Below are 19,359 nucleotides of genomic sequence, written 5' to 3' on the forward strand. Positions count from 1 at the left end.
AACAGTCGTCACAGACCCGTTGTAAGCAACTTCCATACCGCAATGTGAATTTGAGTACTCTAAGCAAAAAGGGGTATCATTTTACACTCAAACGCCGTAACCCATGCTGCCACTTCTTTCCTCCCTCACTGCGAAGGAGCAGGCGTCGCCGCCGGCGTCGCAATCTTGCTCTTCTTCCTCTTGGGCTTCGGCATGCTCGGCGTCTTGGGGCTCTTCTCGCCCTTGCCGTCCTTCTTGGCATCTTCCGCAAGTTTCGTGTTGATCCCGGGCTTCTGCGGCTTTTGAGCCTGCGCCGGCGGAGGCGGAGGCGGCGCGATCTTGCTGTTGTCTTTGCGGCCGGTGCTGGCGAAGTGGAAGTCGCCGGGCCTGCCCGTGATGGGGTTCTCGTCAAAGTAGTCCCCGCCGTGGCGCATGTGAATCGCAAAGGACTCTTCCGCCAGCCTATCCAGCGCCATAGCTGTCGTTTCCTTTTTACTAATGTTGGTGGCTTTGGCAGAGGAGCCGCCGTTGGATGTGCTACCGTCGGGCATCGGCGTGCTGGTGGCGTCCTCTTTAGTCTTTGAAAGCGCGGAGGGCGTCGGTTGGGTGTAGACGTGCCCGAGAGAGGGTGTCCACTTCCGTACGCTGTCGGTAGCGGGGAGGACTTTGCGCATTGCCTCTGCTATCGATTCCTATGTCCGTATCAGCTTGTAGTTCTTGCCATTGGAACGCTCTATGAACGTACGATCCTCGAACTGAGAATATCACCCAGAGTCGGCGCCTGGTAAATGTTCTCCCCCACCACGAAGTAGTACGCCAACGGCTTCGTCTCCATCCTGTTCCTCTCCGGGTTCTTCTGCCGCGTCTGCTTCACAATGGTCCATACGCCCGTGCCGGTAACCATGTCGGTGGGTGCGTGGAGCACCCGAAATTCAAGCCCGCTCATCTTGTCGAGTTCGCCCTCAAAGGCCTCGCGAGTGGCCAGGTTCTTGAGAAGCGCCGGGTTGAACATGGCTTGGTTCGTGATAACGGCGTTGTTGGACTGGCGGTCGAAGAAGGGCGACTCGGCGAAATAGAAGAGCACACTGTTTGAGTGAATGCCCTGCATCGAGGCCGCGATGTCTGGTGCGCGCCATTGGATCTCGTCCAGAGGTGGATCGTTTGGGTTGGCCATATTTGGTGATTGTCGCTGGAAAGGTTGAAGGTGCTGGCGGTGTTTGTGGAATGTGGGAACTAGATTCGTGGACCGGGCAATGCTGTAAAGTGCACGCAAAGGCGGGAGAGAGCTCTCCAACTTTTGTAATCGTGGGGCCGAAGCTTATTAGGATCCAACTTGCAGGGAGCAGAGTTACCGCCCGGTGTTATGTAGAGCAGGGGGTGTGCTCCGGGGCGGGACGGGGTCACGTGAAGGTGTTGCCTGCCGAAGTTACTTCCTAGTCTAGATTCCGAACCTAGCTTCCCAAGTATTAACCACCATAACGAAGTCACAACCACCGAAACAAAATAATCATCAAATAAGCATCTTTTTATCCACGAACGAGCAACAGAAAAATAAATCTCAAAAAAAAAACACGAGGGAATCAAAACACTGCACATTTCTCACCATGGACCTCCTCTCGAGCGTCCGCAAATCCGGCTCCCGCGGCGGCGTCAACTTCAGCTGGGACGAGGTCGCGCAATCCAGCCACCGCGAGAACTACCTTGGCCACAGTCTCAAGGCCCCCGTCGGCCGCTGGCAAAAGGGTCGTGATCTGAACTGGTACGCCAAGTCCGACGATAAGCCCGGCGACAGCAACGAGACGGACCAGGAGCGAGAGGAGCGCGAGCGCCGCGAGGAACTGCGCAAGGTCAAAGAGGCGGAAGAAGACGCCCTCGCGCGCGCGCTGGGATTGCCCGTTCCGAAACGGGACACGTCGGGCGCGAATTCTATCGAAGTCACCGGGTCGCGTAACATTGGACCTGCGCCTATGCCTGTTCCGGAAGAGAAGGGCGGGCTCGTAGTAAAGGACAAGAGGGAGAGACGGGAAAGAGATGAAGATAGGCATCGGAGGAGAAGACATCGGAGCCGGAGCCCGAGGCGGGAGAGGAGGAGAGATGATGACAGGCGCAGGAGCCGAGAAAGGGATCGTGGGGACGACCGGCGTCATCAAGAGCGAGATGGCGACCGCGAGGAGCGAGTAAGAGATCGCGACGAGAATCGTGAGAGACGGCACCGGAGAGCGAGAAGTGGTAGCCGAGGCCATGAGCGCGAGCGCAAGGAGCACCGTCGGAGGAGCAGGAGCAGAGAAGGTCAGCGACCGCGGTCGAGAGATCGCAGACGCAGCCCGGATGAGCGCCGTCGGTGAGAAAGTTACTACAAAACTGTTACATACGAATAACGAAAGATACCCGGTGATTTTGAATCAATCACATGTTCCAAGGTCAATTGCTATAACGTGAAGGGAGAAGAACATGGCATGCTCGCTTAAATCACTGTATTATTTAAATCTTCATTTGTATCGTCCATTCGTGAATACAGTTCTATCCAGGCTTGAAGCCCCCAGCCGAATCTGGTATCTATCTCGTCCAAACTTTTCGCCATCTTGCTGAACGCCCCCCTTTCCACGATCCCATCCATGGTTGCAGACATGGTGATTACAGGCTAAAAGACCCTACATAGTACTGCCAATGGTTAGTAACATCCTACAGAAATGCTTGAGTTGGAAGCTTACCGTGAGAACCGCCTCATCCGCTCCGGCATCGTCATACTGCGGTACGTAGACATAAAGAATAAGCGCATGCTCATCTGCAAAAGCAGCGACGACCCTCCCTTCAAGTCTCCCAACGCTCAGTACCCTGCTCCAGTCCTTCCCGTCTACTCTTACTGTCGCCCATTTATCGGGACCTGCCTCCTTGAACCTGACACTCGGGTGCTCTTCGATAGGCATCTCAAATTGCGCGGGATCTAGTTCCGGGTTCACCAGCCCACTCCATGTCGTTGAGACGTTTACGCTCTCAGTCACCATCCGGAGCTTCAGATTACCAAACATGTTGGCACTTATCTCGAGCTTGGGGCCCACACGTGAGTTACTGGACGACATTGCGAGTTTGGTGAACCGGTCAGAGATGGCTTTGAGCTGGAGTAAAGGAGGCATCGTAATGTGAACATCTGTCTCGCGCACAGTAGGCTGCATTATGGTCTCGACAGTTTCTGGGTGCAAAACCCGCACGGGGATGTCCTGAGTGATGATCTTCTCTCGCTCACGGCGGAGTGAGGTTTCGAGATGCTCAGCCATAAATCCCTCATCATCATCAAACGGGTCATTTTCCAATCCCGTGTAGGTGGTATTGCGTCCGGCACCTGACGCACTGGTGGTGGTTGTGATGGTCATCGACAGGATTGGGATCCCATCCTTCTTAGTCAGACGGAGAGAGGCGGAGCTGCTGCTGAGAGCAGAGCGAAGTGCGCGCTGAAGTAGCGAGAGTGGGAGCTCCAAGTTGATGGTATTGTGCTCCTCGGCGGACTGGATGTGGTAATTGTCAAAGATGAAGTCCATGGGCAGGGACCTGTCAAGTGTCAGTTCGGTGGTTCAGCATGCTTGCAAACGAACACGAGCCGAGCATACGACCAAACTTGAGATCCGGTGTCCGGGATCACGGTGAAGCGCGCTGTGTCATCGTCGAGTCGCACCCATGCAATCTTCTCAAGTGAAGCAAGTGCGGCGGTAAACTCTACGGATATAACATTATGGTCAGCCACTACTGGAATCCTGTTGACAGGAACAGGACAAGCGCACTGGAGAAGGTGCGAATATTTTTGAGCTCTGTCTTGAATCGCATGTTTTTTTCTTGGGGGGAACCGAGAAAAGGGTCTATGTTTGCGAGCGTCTAATGCAACAGAGAGTGTGTGCGTTACACCTGGGCGTGAATGTGATGTCGGGGAGAACTCGGAGGTCGCTGACAGAAGCTAGTTTCCGTTTTTGGGTGGTATGCATGTCTGTACGACGCGTAGAGTGGGAAAGTAGGACGCGGTCCGCGCACGCTAAGGTATCGCTGCTGTACTATGTACTAGTAGTGCGGTGCTATGGAAAGGTGCTCCTCCTCCTGCTTGCTGCATAGTGATGACACTTAGGCAAGGGGAAGGCACGTTAGGTACGTGTAGTGTGGGTGCCTGCCGCCATATGCCGGTCGCTGCAGAGCGGAACTCTTTAGCGCGGGGTAGGTCCTGGTCTAGCGGGGCCAGATTGGGAAACCTCACCCCATTCACAGTTCGCGCCTACCTCGCCATCACCTGATGTGCGCAGTTTGCCCAGTAGAACCCGGCTGGTTTCCGAGTCGTCCACTTACACAACACCGAGCGACCTTCAGGTATTTGTAAAATTGCTAGAAGGGTGAGGTGGGATCCCAAAAATGGCTTGCGTGTGACGTTGACGAGCGGGGAGGGGGGGTTGATTAGAGTATGAGGGTGTGAAGAGGCAAGTCTAGCCCATCCTTCTAAATGGAGCCGAGACACATGGTGGTCACTTCGAACCAGTTTCTCTCTTCTTGTATTCTCTAATCTTTGAACGATCTCGATTTGATTGGCTCTATGGAGGAAGGGAAGTGAGTGGAGGAGACAACAGGAAAAAAAAGACGGACTTGGACAACTTGCTACAGATAATGGAGAATAGACCCCATACATGTTCCTGTGTCCTGTCATATGTATGACAGGTATCGAGGCTGGAACGCAGGCTTACACACTGAGGAAGGATGAGTGATTACGACGATGATACAATAAAGACTAACATGGGTCTCTTTTTTTTTTTTTTTTCAAGAAGAATAATCCTAATTGATACGAATAAACGGGATCCTGTTCCTGTACTGCTGTATCTTATAGCCTCAGTGGCTTTCCAAGCTGGTTATGCTTACGACAAAATGTGCCATTGCCTGTCTCTTCTTGTGAATGCGGCTGGGGCTGACAAACAAACATCAAGGGCCATATTAGCATGGTGCTTGATTGCGATACGCCGCTGAAATGCCCACGTCTTCCCAGAACTGGCGGTATAAAATGGTGACAATATCACTCCCGGGGGCTGGTGTTCCTCATTCGCCTTTGCTTGCACAATTGGTGTCATTTATTGGGCGGCTTCGACGCCGACGCCTTACGCTCCTCTTGCAAAAAGTGTTCGGTCCATTTCTTCCTCCATACCTCGCGATCTTCCCAAGGTTCTTTTGTCGGCGATTCTTCCTGCTCTTTTGGCACCTCCTGCGGGATAGACGCCGTGTTGTGATCAAAGGAGTGGAGGAGGGAGTTGAGTCGCGGTAGGATCTGTCCCCTCAGGTATCTTGACGTTTTGCGGGATCGTTGTAGCTGAGTGTGGCATATCTCGCAAGGCATCCAACCCCAGTACATGTAGTTGCGTGCTGGCTTCGTCGTCGGTACCACGGGATGCCCGCAGTCACAAAGCATGCTGACCCGACACCATGGGCAGTGAGGCTCATCAACGCTCGCGACGCCTAGCCAGTGCTGTATGCAGTTACCGCCAAAGCGGTGACCGCAGGGCAGATATCGCCAGATCTCCCGGTCGCCCTCTCCTTTGGCCTCGCCAACTTTCTCGTAGCATATCGCGCAGCAGGTATCGTCGGCAGCGGGATTAGACGCCATTTCCTGCTTGCGTATGACGGATTTGAAAATGTTCATAGTCGGCAGCGGGGACAAGGCAGCGAACCATGGGTAAATAAGTGCAGCCAGCAGGTCGAATGGGGTATTACGCAAGGGGAAAAAAAAAATGGCGTTGGAGGATTCCGGACTAGGCAAGCCGTTTAATTTCAGATAAAGTGGACGATGAACAGTGATGAACAAAGGCACCGAGAAACACGGCAAAGAGGGACTGCCCATATAGGAAGACAGCCAACTTCAGAAAGCTTATCGTGCCTTGCAGGTGGCACGACATTGACCTTGTCGTTGTCCTGATCCGAGTTGTTGACTGGGTAGGCCGGGTCTTGTTTAAAAGCAAACGCACAGAGCCATACCTTAGGTGAAAGGGGGTGCCATCGGCTCGCTGGGCTATGCTTGACATGTGCGCTGGCAGCATTCAGTCTGGCCTGGAGGAACATCAAGTATTGGCCAGAGTCGTTTGACGCTTGTCAGAAGGAATGCATTGCCCCTCCTGGGGAGAGGACCGCTTCGGTGTTTTTGCTGACCTCCACAAACTCATCCCGCACCTTATCTTCTGAGCGCGTGCCCTTTGGGACGAGACGGCGCGTGGGAGACAGAGAGACACAAAAGAGGCTGGCGAAGAGATGAGGTGAGGTGAGGTGAGTTGAGTTAAGCGGCAAGCCCCCGATGGTGAAGCGAGAACACAAATTACCAAGCTAGGCATGGCGGGAGGGAAATGCAAGGCGGAAACATGGGCGCCTGAGCGACGGCTGTTTCGGAGGGGTAATTGCGCCTGACTCCCACGGCTCCGACGCAGCCATACATAGCAGAGAGCGAACGAGACAAGCCGAAAAGCGAGGCAACGGTTAAAGTTCAGCTGATGTCCGATGCGAAGCATTGAAATGTATGCGCATCTTGGCCACTCTGTCGCCACATTTCCTGCTTTCCTTCTCCTCCACCTCCATAATGGCGGCCATTAGAGATGCGAGAGAAAACACTTTCATACTACATGGTAGCAGAAACCGATTTCGTCTTGCCTGGCAAGGCTGCTCCTGGATCCGAAGAACTAAACGAGCGCATGGTCATTTTAGGTCTGCGGTGACAGGCCAATTTAGATCAGGCCAACTCGGTCGAGAGACTCGGTTCGCCAGCCCAACGTCGCGTCGCATGCGGAAGAAATAGGTTCTGTGCGCTGCTAACCTGTGCCTGATGGTATTCAGCCGAATTCTTGTCTCGTGGTCAAACGATGCTGCAGCAGGCAGCCAGGGAGAACAAGGCTGATATGCATATTAAGAATAACGACTACCGCCATAACCCAGGCCTATTACGTTCATTATCATCGTCACTGTCATCGCTGTCGTCTCTGAAACCCTCTTCCAGGCTGTAAGCGACGTATGTTAGCTGGGACACAATGCGGACAGCCGGAAAATATGCTCGACTCACTCTCTGCTTAGTCTTCTCGTGTTGTCATGCCTATTCCGCCGAGCATCATCTGACATTGCCCTCCGTGTCTCCTCTCCCACCTCGCCCAGCTCTTCGCCGTCCTCACCGTCGTCGGAAGGCTCGGTCGCAACGACGAGGCGGTCGTGAGCGTTGCGTCTCCATGTGGAGGCTACCATCATTCTCGCGATTCCATTCTGTATACGGTGGCGTAGGGAAACTGTCGAAGCGGATATGGTGTCGACCGGAAGATATTGGCTATAGCGACTTCGCCATTTGCGCCATAGCGGCAAGATCACGTATGTCGAGGCGACGAACAGGATCAACGAGATGACGGCGGGAATAATCAGAGTCTGATTCGCGCAGAGGTTCAGTCAGCTCACGGATCGATGGGGCCTCTTGGTAGAGAGCCGAGGGCATGACAAGTAAGCGCACCTTGATGACTGACATCGTTGCACCCATGTTGGGCTAGCAGTGATGACGAGAAATGGCCGTGGAATGCCAAACTCTCGGTCCTTTATTGGGAATTATTCTGGGTTTTGGACTGCGCACAGCGAGTGCTGTGAGCAATCTTGGCTGAAGATTTCCGCCAACGCGCGCGCGGACGAAAGGCTGGCGAGAGCCAGAGCTAGAGCCAGAACCAGAAACCAGACCCAATTGTAGAGACAGCCTTGCCAAGGTGCTGGGCCTGATGGTAGGCGTGGGGAGAGCGTAGGCAAGCTGGGTTGACGTGTCGTGGAGCGAGGTAACGCCGACACGCAAACGGCAAGCCACCTTGTTCCGACGGGTGCCGGGGCTGGAGAGGCAGGGGACAGGGCAAACCTTGATGGGGTGTCTTCTTTACTAGTAGGTCTGCAACAGTTTGAGATGGTCAGTGCCGGCGCTGCTTTGCTGTTGTTTACTGAGAGGGAAACATCCTGAGGATTTTCTAATGCTGGTGAGAATGCTGCGGTAGAAAAATACGTAAAAGAGAGTGCAGGTCAACAATTGCATGGCTGGCTGTACGCCACTATTGCTGTACTGGTATGCTGGCAGAAAATGTCAAGTTTCTTATCTAAGCTCACAAGCGAAGGCTGAAGGATAAGACAGCTTTGGTGATCACCATCTTAAAAAAAAAAAAAAAAAAAAAAAGTACTCCTGGTTACAAGTAGTTTGATAATGGGGGTATCTTCCTTTTCCTGTCTCTGATGCTATACAAATAAAGCAAATCTTGGATGATGAAGAAAGAAAAGTAATAAAAGAAATATCATGGTCACACAAATGGAACGGTCTGGCTAGAAAGAAGCGCAAAGACAAGCGAAACCAGGCAGTTGGTCGTCGTCATGGTTGAGTTCTTCGTAAATTCCCATCATATCGCTTAGGGTGCTGGGCCTCAATGGTGGTGGGCACCCATGGGCACCCCAGAAGAAGATTGATGCCAAACATATCTCAGGTATCCTCTCAGGTATCCCCACCGCCACTTTTGGATGTGGAGGTACATGGTTCGAGACCCCATCCAGCACCGCTCGAAATGGAAGGCCGCCCAGCAGGCATTGTAATTAGGCCCAGGGGTCCTTTTTTAGCTTCAGCACCACACTGAAGTTCAGGGACCAGCAGTTGAACCGTCCACCGAATCGCCTACTGCGCGCCCAATAGAAATGCGTGGATGATGGTTCAAGAGATACGATACGTCGTACATGTGCTTATCATACCGTACTAGTAGGCTAGTAGGTGGGATAGGCATACGATTGCGCTTGGGGGGATGAGCAAGATACAATGTAAAAATAAAAATAAAAGTAAAGAAGGGGGAACGGGATTCGGACTGTTGAAGAATTGTAAACTTGGTGGCACGATTTCTGATGAACTCCCGGTCTCATTCGACTGAGCTGAGATTATTAAGTTCCCGCTTGATGCGTGGCCGCGAGCGTAAATCCCCCTACACCCTGGCAGTTGCCGAAGGGGCGATCTTTGGCGTACTCGGTCTGGCTTGCCCACGGACTTGGATTTTGTCTTTCTACTCTTGCTCTTGCTGGTCATGACCGGGCTTAGTGACTTGTCAGTCGGTGATCAGTCAAATCCTTTCCCCCCTGAGAGACACAGTAGTCCCCCCCGTAGCATCGCATGCGAAAATATTGAACGTCCAATGTCCCGCCCGGGCTCCTCCAGCGTCCCGCAGACCAAGACCAATACTCGCATCTACGTAGTAGGTGCACCGACTGCGCCAACACCATCCCCACTGCTGGCGCCGGATCCGTTCAAGCTTCCGTATTACGGCGCATTTTCATGTACATTTTAGGAGAAGTAAGAGGAGACCTTAGTGAGCAAGTCATCCATCCACCGGATGGTCTCGTAAATATGTCCTGGCTGGGTTTGTTTGACCTTGGGTTTCTCGTCGTTCTCGCCATCTTTCTCTTTGACTTCCTTTCAAACCCCCCCCCCCCCCCATTCCAACTGTCTGTTACCACTGCAACAAACGCTTTGGGTTGTCGGTGGCCAAGTCAAAAGTCTTGTCTTCATTTTGCGGTCTGTACCCTCCCAGAGCGGCTTCTTTCTTTTCCCCCTCCCCCCCAAAAGCGCTCAGGCGGTTTTCCCCAAAAAGAACTCGTACATCTGTTGCCCCTGAAGTGTCAAGTCAATCGTGGCCCCTTGTCAAGCCCCGTTTCATCAGGGGCCTCCGCACTTGCAACGTCGTCTTCGGTCTTTTACAGTCACTCACGGCCTCGCAAATCGTTGGCTGGCGTGTTTGCAGAACAGGTCGAAGTGAGCCTACACACGTCCCCTCATCCTTTCCCCCTCCCCCATGTTCTTCGAATTTCTTTGACCGCCGCCGACGGGCACTAAAATCTGGTAGTCAGCTGGAGTTCAGCAGCAACAGTAGGAAGATAGACAGAGAGCTAAGGAAGGTCTCGACATTACGGGATACGTGCGAGGGTCTAGCTGTTGCTCGTTTCCCCTCCCCCTTCCCTACCCTCACGTGGGAAACCTTGACTACAGCCAAAATACCTGCGGCGTCCCCCCGTCGCCGTCACTATCCATCGCCAGCCCTCCTGCAGGTCGTCAGCCCGCCATCAGCTTTGTGACTCTGCTGGGCGAACATAGCTGCTCCTCTTCAGACATCTACCTGATCTTGGCCTTGGATACCCGGCAACCCTTAATTGCGCATACTGTGACACCACAACCTTTTTTTTTTTTCTTCCCGCGATTTGATCAGCTCCTCCTCAACCACACCCCCCCCCCTGGCTCCATCCCACGGCGCCGCTCATCTAAATCCGGCGCTTACCCAGCAAAACAACACGGCAAGGCTATACATACACATAACAGACCCGGCAGTTTGTTCTGTCAGTCCGCCAAATATCAGGAACTCGTCGCATTTTCACGGCGATGAAATGTACGTCCACCTCGTGTGATCCAGGGGACCCCTTCCTTCCATCCCCCAGTCACTAACTCCAAAACCTCTGTCTGCTTCGATCCAGACTTGGGCAGAAGACATGCTAAAACATAACCGATTCATGCGAACAGAGACCCAACGCGCCACATTTGCAGAACCGTACTTTGCACCTACGAGAGGGCTCCACGTTGACGGGTAGAGCTTCAATCATGCGACCGGCCTTGGCCACCATTCTCGCCCGAACTACCCAGTCCCGTCAGTCTTGAACTTTTGTAGAATACCGTACCCTACATCGATCGAGCTTTACGTGAGAGGACCAGGTGTTTCACCTGCCTCCCCGTCATACCGCCCCCACCATGTCTTCTACAGACAAGTCGAGGCAGTCCTCGGGAGGGAAATCTTTCTTCTCGCGAAGTAGGAAAGACAAACGCAACACGAGTGACGAAGGCCGCCATCTGGCTGGAGGACCCGACAACTTTGACACCGCCAGCATACACTCGCGCGCCTCTCGACATCACCGCGACTCGTCTTCAGTGTCCATCGACCAGTTTCCCGATTCCGGCGTGACGGCTGGTCCCATGACCAGTATCCCCTACGACACCGTTCCCGATTCTCGATCCCCCGTTCCTGTCGAATACCTACCCAAAGCCGACCAGATTGCGCTGTTGCGCAACGGCCCCTCGCCGCATCATCTCAACAAAGGCGGCGACTTCCATCAGTACCCCATCATTGACCCTTCCACCATGGCCGGCGGAGCAGGCTCACATGCCTCGGCGCAGCGAGCTCCGCAGTCAAATATCACAATGGCCACTACTGGTCGCCAAACGCAATATCAGCAGTGGGGACCAGGGCCTGCTCGCGTTAGCATGGCGAGCACAATCAATGGGTCCCACAACCCCAGATACGATTCGTACATGACATCGGCGGGTCGAAGTTCTGCTGACCAAGCCAGCATATTCTCATCAGGTAATGGAGGCACCTATGAATTGACCGCAAATCGCTCATCAAGACCAGCACTACCCAGTGCTTCATCGCAGAGTTCCTACTCCTCCCACATGTCCTATAGGGACTCGTCGCACCCTTCCTCACACCGATTGACTAAATTTCCCGGCATGGGACCGACGGGACACGATGGATTCCACTTCCCGCGACCGGACAACGACGATATCATCGACCAGATGTTTCTGGCGTTGATGCAGAAACGAGGATGGCACAACTTACCCGAGCAGGCTCGCCGCCAGATGGTCGCATATCCCCCCGACAAGAAATGGACGCTGCTTTACCAGGACCGACTGACCGAGTGGCAAGGAGAGCAAAAAAGGAGGCAAACCGCGAAACCGAACCAATACGCGACCCCTGAAATTTTGGTGAACTCGGACGAGGAAGGATCCCCAGAATGGTACGTCCGACGTGTGATGGATAACAGCTTAGACACGAAGGGCCTCGGAAGTCTGGAAGTCAACCTCAGAACGCAACAAATAGGATGGGTCAAGCGCTTCATCGAGTGCCAGGGTCAGGTCGCGTTGACAAACGTGTTGATGAAGATCAACCGCAAAACTGCGTTGGGACCCGCGCCAGACCAAAAGACGGACAGGAATTTGGATCGCGAATATGATATCATCAAGTGCCTCAAGGCCTTGATGAACAACAAGTTCGGCGCCGACGATGCTCTCGCACACCAGCAAGTTATCATTGCACTCGCGACCTCCCTTATTTCGCCGCGTTTGACAACGCGAAAGCTCGTCAGCGAAGTCCTCACCTTTTTGTGTCATTGGGGGGACGGTCAAGGTCATTTGAAGGTCATTCAAGGTCTCGACTCGGTCAAGTCTCAACAAGGAGAAAATGGTCGCTTCGACGCTTGGATGCGGCTCGTCGAAGTCACTGTCGACGGGCGAGGAAAGATGGGCAGCATGGTCGGAGCCAGCGACGAGGTTCGAAGTGGTGGTATCGGCATGGAGAACTTGTTGATGGAATATGCAGTTGCTACGCTTATCCTCATCAATATGATTGTCGACGCCGCTGAGACGGACTTGCAGCTGCGGATGCACATTCGCGCTCAGTTCACAGCATGCGGGATCAGGCGTATCTTGACGAAGATGGAGTCGTTCCAATACGACCTCATTGACAAGCAGATCGAGCACTTCCGGACGAACGAGGCTATCGATTACGAGGATATGCTAGAGAAGGAGAACAATAGCATCAAAGATAACGTTGAAGGCGAGGTTAAGGACCTCAACGATCCCGTTCAGATTGTCGACGCTATCCAGCAACGCCTACGGGGGAGCAAGACACAGGACTATTTCGTTTCGGCACTACAGCACTTGCTGCTCCTTCGTGATAACGATGGCGAAGAACGGCTACGAACGTTCCAGCTTGTGGACTCCATGCTCAGCTACGTGGCCATGGATCGGCGTTTGCCGAATATGGATCTGAAGCAGAGTCTCAACTTCACCGTTCAGAGTCTGCTGGACAAGCTTCACACCGACTCGGAAGCCCGCCAGGCGTTGGATGAAGCCTTGGAGGCAAGGCAGATTGCCGATGCCGCCATGGCAGAGCGAGATGAGATGAAGGCGAGGTTAGAGCTGGGTGCTGATGGCCTCGTAGCGAAGCTCCAGAAGCAACTGGATGAGCAGGCAAGATTCATTGATGCTCAGCGGCGGCAAGCTGAAGGTTTGAAGGCTGAATTAGAGAACATTCAGACCCTGCGCCAGAAAGAGGCACAGCGCTATGAGCTGGAAACCAGAGAGCTCTATTTGATGCTTAGGGACGCACAAGACGTCGCAGCATCTAATGCTGTTAAAGGCAGCAACAAACTTGGGGAAGAAGATCCTGCTAGGATGCAAGGTATCCTGGACCGGGACCGTCTTATGGAGCGCTTGCAAATGCAGATCGAGCGTCAGAAGACGCAGTTCAAGCTGGAGGGCAGAGTTTGGGGTGGTGCCGTTGGGCCATCGGACAGGCTTCGTGCTCTCCGTGAGGAGATGGACGATAGTGCCATGGGCTCTGGACCTGGTACACCACCCAGAGATTTCACCAACAGCATGCTCGGCAGTGTCAACCGCAACACGAAGATTGCCCGGAAGCCAGTTAACGCTCGTGGCGAGGTCATCGAAGGTGAGCTCATTGAGGGCGAACTTCTCGTGGGCGAAGAGGACGAGGATGGTGTTGTCTACGAAAAGCCCAGAGTTGTCGAGATCCGGCGTCCGGTTATGGATCCCAACCAAAAGGCTGGACTTTTCGGCGAGATGGCTGGCAAGATCAAGAGATACGACGACAGCGACTCGGAGAACGGCGAAGGCGCCACCACTGGCGCATCGCACCCCAGCCTCGAGTCCGGTTCCCCGATCACTCCCGCCGAGGGAGAGCCTCCCAAGATCCAAGTCACCAGTGCCGGTGCAGCGCCGCCTCCACCACCTCCGCCGCCGCCGATGCCTGGTCAAGCCGGTGCACCCCCGCCTCCGCCTCCCCCACCGCCCATGCCGGGAATGTTGTCGCCTACCGGTGTCCCTGCTCCTCCCCCGCCACCACCGCCTCCGCCGATGCCCGGTCAAGCCGGCCCTCCGCCCCCTCCGCCTCCCCCACCTATGCCTGGCGCCCCTGGAATGCCTCCACCTCCGCCTCCTCCGCTACCCGGTGCCATCTCTGGACACTTCTTGTCACAAGCTACGCCCAACTTCTCCTCCGCGCCTTCTCTTGGCTTGCCTGTCGTTCGCCCGAAGAAGAAGCTCAAGGCCCTTCACTGGGACAAGGTGGATTCTCCCATGACAACTCACTGGGCCGCCCACGCGCCGTCTGCTGAGGAACGTGAAGAGAAGTACTTGGAGCTCAGTCGCAAGGGTATTTTGGATGAAGTTGAGAAGCTCTTCATGGCCAAGGAAATCAAGAAGTTGGGAGTCGGCGGCGGCGCGAAGAAGGACGACAAGAAGCAGATCATCAATGGTGATCTTCGCAAGGCTTACGGTATGTATCTTGCAGTTGTATGGCTGCGCACGACGCTGACTAGTTATAGAAATCGCTTTCGCCAAATTTTCGCAGGTGTCAGTTGATAAGATCGTACAGATGATCATTCACTGCGACAAGGACATCCTGGACAACCCTGTAGTCATGGAGTTCCTGCGCAAAGACGACCTGTGCAACATCCCAGACAACACTGCCAAGCAGATGGCGCCATACAGCAAAGACTGGACGGGCGCCAACCCCGATAAGGCGGATCGCGAGCAGGATCCCTCGGAGCTTACCAGACAAGACCAGATTTACTTGTACACAGCCTTTGAGTTGCATCACTACTGGAAGGCCAGAATGCGGGCTCTGGCCTTGACTAGGAGCTTCGAGCCGGACTTTGACGAAATTACCGAAAAGATGCGCCACGTCGTCGGCGTATCTGAGTCGCTCAGAGATTCCGTATCCTTGATGAACGTTCTCGGTCTCATTCTGGATATCGGAAACTACATGAACGACGCCAATAAGCAAGCACGCGGTTTCAAGCTGAGCTCCCTGGCCCGACTTGCCATGGTCAAGGACGACAAGAACGAAACCAACCTTGCAGATCTCGTTGAGCGCATTGTTCGCAACCAGTACCCTGAATGGGAGAACTTTGCCAACGACATTTCTGGCGTCATGGCGGCGCAGAAGATCAACATCGAACAGCTGCAGTCCGATGCCAAGCAGTACATCGATACCGTCAAGAACGTCCAAATGTCACTCGATGCGGGTAACTTGAGTGATTCCAAGAAGTTCCATCCTCAGGACCGCGTGAGCCAGGTTGTCCAGAGGGTTATGAAGGACGCCAGAAGAAAGGCCGAGGAGATGCAACTGTATCTGGAGGAGATGATGAAGAGTTACAACGACATCATGGTCTTCTACGGCGAGGACCCTACCGACGAAAACGCCCGCAGGGACTTCTTTGCCAAGCTTGCCGTGTTCATCAACGAGTGGAAGAAGTCCAGGGAGAAGAACATCAAGTACGAGGAGCAGCGCAAACGCAACGAGGCTTCCATGAAGCGGAAGCACCAGCAGCTCGCCGTGTCAAGCGGCAAGGTGGAAGGCGCACCGCCTTCGCCATCCAGCGCAGGAGCCATGGATTCTTTGCTGGAGAAACTGCGTGCTGCGGCGCCGCAGACGCGAGATCAGAGAGACCGCCGTCGCAGGGCAAGACTCAAGGATCGTCATCAGGTGCGGATCGCATCCGGACAGAAAATTCCCGATCCGGACGAAAACCCGGAGGTCGAGGCAACCCTGGCGCAACCGCCAAAGGAAAGCACTATCGACGAGGATGGCAACCCCATCAGCCCCGGCTTATCGTCGCCCAGAGAAGGCGGCGAAGACGACGTCGCGGAGCGTGCCGCTATGCTGCTCCAAGGTATGCGCGGTGGGGACGCGGCCGACGATGCGGATCCGGAAAAGAGAGAGAGCCTGCGGCGCTCAAGGAGGCAGACGGCCGAGGAAGAACGGCGGATGAGGAGACGGAGGCGCGAAAAGGCAACGTCCACAAACACCGCCGTCAGCGAGGGAGAGACGACTGTGGCCGAAGCTTCGAAGGAGGAGGAGGAGATACCCCCAACACCTTCAGTTGAGAACACACCTGTAGAACCATGAGCCCGGCCTCATGTGGGAGTTTTACCCCCAGTCGTCATATATACACACACACACTACGTAATGTTTACTTTTTTTCGAAGAACAAATTATCCAGGGGGGGAAACGGCTATGCCCAGCCCATCCCCGCTTGAAAGAGAAAAAAAATCAATCAAAAAGCCTACGATCTGGACAACAGAGAGAGAGAGAGACACACAAAACCGAGCCAAGGGGAAAAGAGGATCACCCATCACAAACCTCGTTTCCTTTTTTTATCCAATTCGAAAATTATATTTCCTGTGACTCTATATTCAAATCTATATGGGAATTGGGGGAGGAGTCGATGAAAGCATTACCGCATTGCCGGGTTTGTTATGTTTCCTGTTGGGCCTTTTTATATATCTCTTCTTGTTCTTGTTCTTGTATGGGGGGAGGGAGGGCACGCATTGTAAGGGAATGGATGCTGGGATCCCAGCTGGTCTTTTGGGTTTGGCATTCTGTTCTTTGCATGGTGTGTGGGCGATCAGTGGGATTGACCAGGAAAGGATTGACCAGGAAAGGATGGATGGATGGTGCGGTCTGGGAAGGAGGTGGGGGGATGGTTGAATGCGTGGGGGAGGGGGAAAGAAGATGTTTGATAATGCGATGTTTTGTTAACGACGACGCATTGTTTCAATTTGCTGGCCCTCTTTTTTTTTCTGTGTGTGTGAAGATGACTTGACTTTCGAAATTGACTGCCGAACCAGATCCAGTACATACGTAGACGGGTGGGAGAATTCGTAGTTGTAGATGATGTTCAGCATAATGGCATATTGTATTTAAAGCCATTTGAGGAAGAGCCCCGCCGATACTACACGAAAGCAAATATCAATCAATGCCTATCTAGAAAAAGTAGAACGACGTGCTTGAAGAAATGTACAACAAAAAACAGAGCAAAAGCCAGACTGAAGAGAGAAAAGGAAATTTGATCCGTCGACAAGATATACTTTTAAAAAGAGAAGGATTAATAAGATAAAAATAAAAAGAAAAAAGACCAAAAAGCCAAAAGAAAGAGTAATGAAAGGGACGAGACTCGAACTCGCGCGGGTTGCCCCACCAGGAAACAGATGTTAAGCTGACCTTAACCTGGCGCCATAACCAACTCGGCCACCCTTCCATTGGGTGTTGTTGGAGAACCAGTGCAAAATCTGGACTATGTCTTGTGATCGATTGTGCGGGGCAGGGCTGAGTTCGGCGGTGCGAGACAACGGCGAATCAAAGTGGGGTCACAGCGGAAAGGCGATAACGAAATCGAAAGGTGGAGGACTGGTGCGTTGCTTAGTAATAATTCCTTGGCTTTGGGGGTTTACTCCGGCCCGGGTCTGTTTCGCACGTTTACCAAAGTAAGTACATGTAGTAAACCAATTCTGTCGAAAGAAGGAGCTCTCGAATTTACTGGTGTGTGAAGTGGTTTATTCCGAATCGTCCAATCACAATAGAGATCCTGCAACTTGAGTTACCGTAGGACTCTTCCAGGACCCCTTAGACGCCCCGCTGGCTGGCATACATAGCTCACGCCTTGTAGAATGGCTGCATCATTCCAAACATCACCGGCAAGTCAATTCCTCAATTCTGCGGCCAAAGGGAAGAAATTTACTACTAAATATACAAGAATTTATAGTAAAATGTTAAACATACCTCCAGACAATGCGTTCTATTCATGCCGGGCCGGGACGTCAGCTTGACTTGCGTTGAATAATCCGTCTTCAACATCAGTCCCCAACTGGCCGAGCCGGTTCATTTACTTGCAATGGCAGCTGCAAGATATGTCAATATCTAACCACAAACAGTTTCTCAAGTGGAGAACGGCCATAGCACACAAAGCCTAGTTGATGTGGAAAACACTGAATCGCAGGGTCACGCTGGCGAGACCGGAAATTCGCGCCATGAAGAGGTGAAAGTGAACTCTGATTGACTCATATTGCAAGTCGATTTCTCATCCATCGCTCAACGAAAGTTACCTTGAAGGTCGGGCATGGGAATTTGGCTCATTCTCTTCAGAGCTCTAATAGCCTTAGGTCCTAGCTTGTCCCTCTCCTCTTTCAAAGCCTGGCTGAGGTTGTCCTCGTTTTTCGAAGCAAGAAGCTGTGTCTTTCACTTAGCATCCAAAAAATTCCATCACTAAAACCATGTCAACTTACAGCATCAAACCACCAGGCGTCGATCATGTCGCTCAGATCATGCCGATTGTCCAAACTGCCAGGCTTTCGAGTGTAGAGGTATTGCTCAAACAAATTCCATACGTCATTGTCTTCGGGGCCGTCGCTCTCATTTGGTGCGAGAATGGTGAGCAAGTTACGATATTCGTGGGATGTCATGCCCTCGGGTTTTTCAGCTTCGAAACCCGGCAACCCAGCCTTGTCCAAGAGGTTTGCAAAATTCTCAGCCATTGGTTCAGCGCTTTCGGCGTTTCCATCGCCGGCATAAATCTGTCTACATCTCTCGACCCTCCACTGTAAAACCAGTCGCTCGATTCCGCCCTCAACAAGGTAGTTGCCACTTAGGATGCTGTTTCCCTTTAGACCCCGCACTTTGAAATTCGAGCGAGTGACAGCATGGACACGTTTGAGGTAATCAACCTGCGAGAAATCTGCAATCATCTCAAAACATCGAATGTGGTAAAAGTCTGCGAACAACTTGAGTCACTGGATGTCAATCGCATTGGGGGGTGGTTTACGAACCAGCTGACCCGCTTCTGCCCCTCATGAAATTATCCCATTCCATTGCAGGATTGAGAGCAATACGATAGCGGCCGGGAATGATGGGTCCTTCATTGCAGGTTGGCAGCCTGCAACGAGATCCCCTACTTGAGTCTGGTGCCAATTCGATGAAGAATCCTGCCGCGAGGCTCGGCTGATACCTCGGGGGAGTGCCGCCAGGACTGCGCGGCAGGCCCATGTGCTCGCGAAGCTCTTCGGACTGTAACCGAAGCAGGTTGTTATCGTCGTTGTCATTGCTCTCGTCGCTCTCATCGACTATGACCGTAGCCGAAGGTGGTGTGCGAGTCTCACGACTCATTGTGATGCAATTGGGATTGGAAATAAGGTACACGATTGTTAATTACAGGGAGTAAATGTTGTGACACCAGAGCAAGGTAATGAATGTGAAGCCCTTGTGAGCCAGAGTATGGCTTGGGGATGCCAAATTTATCAAGTTGGAAAGCACCAAGGATTCTGGTAGATGACAAATGTAACTTCTCACCCGTGAGACGGGTGCCTAGAACCAACGACTCAAGACCGCATAGCTAATCCATGTTCATACAAGTTCCAACACGCCCAGACCGCAGTTGGAGTTGGTTGTAAATTGCAATGAGGCTATGCAACGATGCTGTTGGCCGGGTTGGTTG

The 19,359-nt window shown here is 53.0% G+C and overlaps 7 protein-coding genes across 7 annotated transcripts; 2 read left to right on the forward strand and 5 right to left on the reverse strand.

Moving 5' to 3' along the window:
• Nucleotides 1-125: 125 nt before the first annotated feature.
• CTRU02_201715 (Mediator of RNA polymerase II transcription subunit 6) lies at nt 126-1,153 on the reverse strand (the record flags this gene model as incomplete). Its single annotated transcript, XM_036729839.1, has 2 exons — nt 126-671; nt 725-1,153. The coding sequence occupies 2 exons, from the start codon at nt 1,151-1,153 to the stop codon at nt 126-128; spliced, it is 975 nt and encodes a 324-aa protein (XP_036578373.1).
• A 430-nt stretch (nt 1,154-1,583) lies between these two features.
• CTRU02_201717 (kinase phosphorylation protein) lies at nt 1,584-2,324 on the forward strand (the record flags this gene model as incomplete). The annotated part of the gene is made up of 1 exon (XM_036729841.1): nt 1,584-2,324. The coding sequence occupies one exon, from the start codon at nt 1,584-1,586 to the stop codon at nt 2,322-2,324; it is 741 nt and encodes a 246-aa protein (XP_036578374.1).
• A 306-nt stretch (nt 2,325-2,630) lies between these two features.
• CTRU02_201716 (Hus1-like protein) lies at nt 2,631-3,798 on the reverse strand (the record flags this gene model as incomplete). Its single annotated transcript, XM_070203909.1, has 3 exons — nt 2,631-3,525; nt 3,585-3,690; nt 3,756-3,798. 3 exons carry the CDS (start codon nt 3,796-3,798, stop codon nt 2,631-2,633), a joined length of 1,044 nt encoding a protein of 347 aa, XP_070062491.1.
• Nucleotides 3,799-5,068: 1,270 nt separating this feature from the next.
• Nucleotides 5,069-5,638, reverse strand: CTRU02_201718 (autocrine motility factor; the record flags this gene model as incomplete). The annotated part of the gene is made up of 1 exon (XM_036729842.1): nt 5,069-5,638. One exon carries the CDS (start codon nt 5,636-5,638, stop codon nt 5,069-5,071), a length of 570 nt encoding a protein of 189 aa, XP_036578376.1.
• Nucleotides 5,639-6,898: 1,260 nt separating this feature from the next.
• CTRU02_201719 (uncharacterized protein) lies at nt 6,899-7,498 on the reverse strand (the record flags this gene model as incomplete). The annotated part of the gene is made up of 3 exons (XM_036729843.1): nt 6,899-6,977; nt 7,040-7,389; nt 7,472-7,498. 3 exons carry the CDS (start codon nt 7,496-7,498, stop codon nt 6,899-6,901), a joined length of 456 nt encoding a protein of 151 aa, XP_036578377.1.
• A 3,261-nt stretch (nt 7,499-10,759) lies between these two features.
• Nucleotides 10,760-15,998, forward strand: CTRU02_201720 (cytokinesis protein sepA; the record flags this gene model as incomplete). Its single annotated transcript, XM_070203910.1, has 2 exons — nt 10,760-14,363; nt 14,413-15,998. 2 exons carry the CDS (start codon nt 10,760-10,762, stop codon nt 15,996-15,998), a joined length of 5,190 nt encoding a protein of 1,729 aa, XP_070062492.1.
• A 1,962-nt stretch (nt 15,999-17,960) lies between these two features.
• Nucleotides 17,961-19,031, reverse strand: CTRU02_201721 (uncharacterized protein; the record flags this gene model as incomplete). The annotated part of the gene is made up of 3 exons (XM_036729845.1): nt 17,961-18,098; nt 18,155-18,639; nt 18,695-19,031. The coding sequence occupies 3 exons, from the start codon at nt 19,029-19,031 to the stop codon at nt 17,961-17,963; spliced, it is 960 nt and encodes a 319-aa protein (XP_036578379.1).
• Nucleotides 19,032-19,359: the final 328 nt, after the last annotated feature.

This window comes from Colletotrichum truncatum (genome assembly GCF_014235925.2).
Source record: "Colletotrichum truncatum strain CMES1059 chromosome Unknown Contig_0001, whole genome shotgun sequence".
NCBI lineage: Eukaryota > Fungi > Ascomycota > Sordariomycetes > Glomerellales > Glomerellaceae > Colletotrichum > Colletotrichum truncatum.